This window comes from Rattus norvegicus, chromosome 7 (genome assembly GCF_036323735.1).
Source record: "Rattus norvegicus strain BN/NHsdMcwi chromosome 7, GRCr8, whole genome shotgun sequence".
In the NCBI taxonomy this organism is placed as follows: domain Eukaryota; kingdom Metazoa; phylum Chordata; class Mammalia; order Rodentia; family Muridae; genus Rattus; species Rattus norvegicus.
Genome location: NC_086025.1, coordinates 5,264,265 through 5,266,513, shown reverse-complemented (window position 1 = coordinate 5,266,513; position 2,249 = coordinate 5,264,265). Strand labels below are relative to the sequence as shown.

Genomic DNA, 2,249 nt, shown 5'->3' with positions numbered 1-2,249 from the left:
TCCCCAACAGACTGGAGAAACCTATTTCATTTCCTTGACTGATAGGTGATGTGGAAGGGTGGTCCCGGGAGCAGTCTGAGAAAGCCAAATTAATGAGTCAGATAGTAAATAGTACTCCTCCATGACCTCTGCTTCATTTTCTGCTGCCAAGTTCCTTCCCTGAGTTCTTACCCTGGAATGCTTCCCTGACAGAATAATAAACGCTAATGTGAACAAAACCTTTAAAGCATTTACTTCCCATGCAATCTTTGGCCTTTGTGTTTTTTCACAACAATAAAAACCTTAACTATGACAAATACCAATGAGGTTTAAGATATGTTCATGAAATAAAATCTAAACTCATTAAAATATTTTGCATGGGTTTTACTGAAAATGTGCCTTACTGTGAATATAAAGCAATGAATATTTTCCAAATGTGTTATATGTTAATAGTTGTTTGGGGTTTTTCCTTCTATTTCTCCTATTTTATATTTTATTTTATTTTATGTAGACTTACTAGAGAAAAAGGAGAAATGAAGAATCAATCTGTGGAGATTGTATTCATTTTGCTTGGATTGACAGACGACCCTCAGCTACAAGTTCTGATTTACCTGTTTCTGTTTTTCAATTATATCTTGAGGATGATGGGAAACTTAGTGATCATCTTCCTCACCCTGATGGATCCTCATCTCAAGACTCCAATGTACTTTTTCCTTCGGAATTTTTCCTTCTTAGAAATTGCATTCACAACTGCCTGTATTCCACGGTTCTTAATGAGCATTCTCACTGGAGACAGAACAATTTCCTACAATTCTTGTGCAGCTCAACTATACTTCTTTTTTCTCTCACTAATCACAGAGTTCTACCTCCTGGCTGCCATGTTCTATGATCACTCTGTAGCCATCTGCAAACCACTGCACTACCCCATCATCATGAACAGCAAAGTGTGCCACCTACTGGTTCCCAGCTCCTGGGTAACTGGTTTCTTAGTCATTTTCCCCCCTTTGCTCTTGGGACTCAAACTGGATTTCTGTGCCTCCAAAACAATAGACCACTTCCTGTGTGACACTTCTCCTGTCCTGCAACTGTCTTGTACAGACACACATTTCATAGAATTGATGGCTTTTGCCTTAGCTGTCATGACACTTATCATCACCTTGATCTTAGTGATTCTCTCCTACACACTCATCATCATAACCATCCTAAAGTTCCCTTCAGCTCAACAAAGGAGAAAGGCCTTTTCCACATGCTCCTCACACATGGTTGTTGTCTCCATTACTTATGAGAGTTGTATGTTCATGTACATGAAAACATCAGCCAAGGAGAGGGTGGCTTTAAATAAAGGTGTAGCTGTGCTCAATACCTCTGTGGCCCCTTTGCTAAACCCTTTCATTTACACCCTAAGGAACCAGCAGGTGAAGGACGCTTTCAAGCAGGTACTTCACAGATTGTGCTATTCTCAAAACAGTGAATTGAGATTTAGGCCTAAATAGCATGCTGTTGGAACGTGAATCAAAGAGGGGATATAATTTCCATGTATGCCAGCTATGATCTATGCTTAAGTCTGATGTTTTCTATTAACTTTTCTTTCTCAGTTTCCGTTAATGCCCCTCTTTCCTACTTCCAGTCATTTCTCTGATACACCCTACATTAGTTTAATATGAAATTAAATCAAATACCTACAGGTGAATTTTCAGTTTTGTTGTACTATTTATCTTCTGGAATTTCATGTGAAATACATCTCTCTCTTTGTACTTTATTTTTGTATTTTCTTGCTCCACATCAAATTTTGAAGTCTTTCATGTTCAGTATAGTGGGTTTTGGTTCAGGATGTTAATTGGGTATAGGAACCTGTCTGTTGTACTTTTCTGGAGAAAAGAGAAAAAACAGTATGAAAAGGTGTACCAGTAGCTTACTATTTAAGACAACTTCTTTTTGCAGAGGTTGTAGGTTAACTACGCAGTACTCAAATGGTGGCAAACCATCGTCCAATTTTTTTTCTTTGTTGGAAGTACTTGCCCATGGAATACATGCACACATGCAGGCAAGACAATCAGACACATACAATAAAAATAAACAATTGTGTTTTCAAAAACCACCATGAATGTTATATAAGTTCTTAATTCTCTATGTAAAGAACAACTGTTATACTTCCATTTCCGAACTTTTCATTGAAATCCTCTTGCTCAGCCACAGCAAAATGAAAACAAAACATGTCTTTCTGATATGTCTTCTCCTATGTACGGAGCATCATAAGTGATGTTTACGTA

General features: G+C 37.8%; 1 protein-coding gene across 1 annotated transcript; it reads left to right on the top strand.

The window, feature by feature from the left end:
• Positions 1 to 512: 512 nt before the first annotated feature.
• Or6c208b (olfactory receptor family 6 subfamily C member 208B) lies at positions 513 to 1,472 on the top strand. The gene has a single exon (NM_001000590.1). The coding sequence runs from the start codon at positions 513 to 515 to the stop codon at positions 1,470 to 1,472; it is 960 nt and encodes a 319-aa protein (NP_001000590.1).
• Positions 1,473 to 2,249: the final 777 nt, after the last annotated feature.

Coding starts and splice junctions, on each gene's coding strand:
- Or6c208b (NM_001000590.1), top strand. CDS start 513: ATGAAGAATCAATCTGTGGAGATTGTATTCATTTTGCTTGGATTGACA.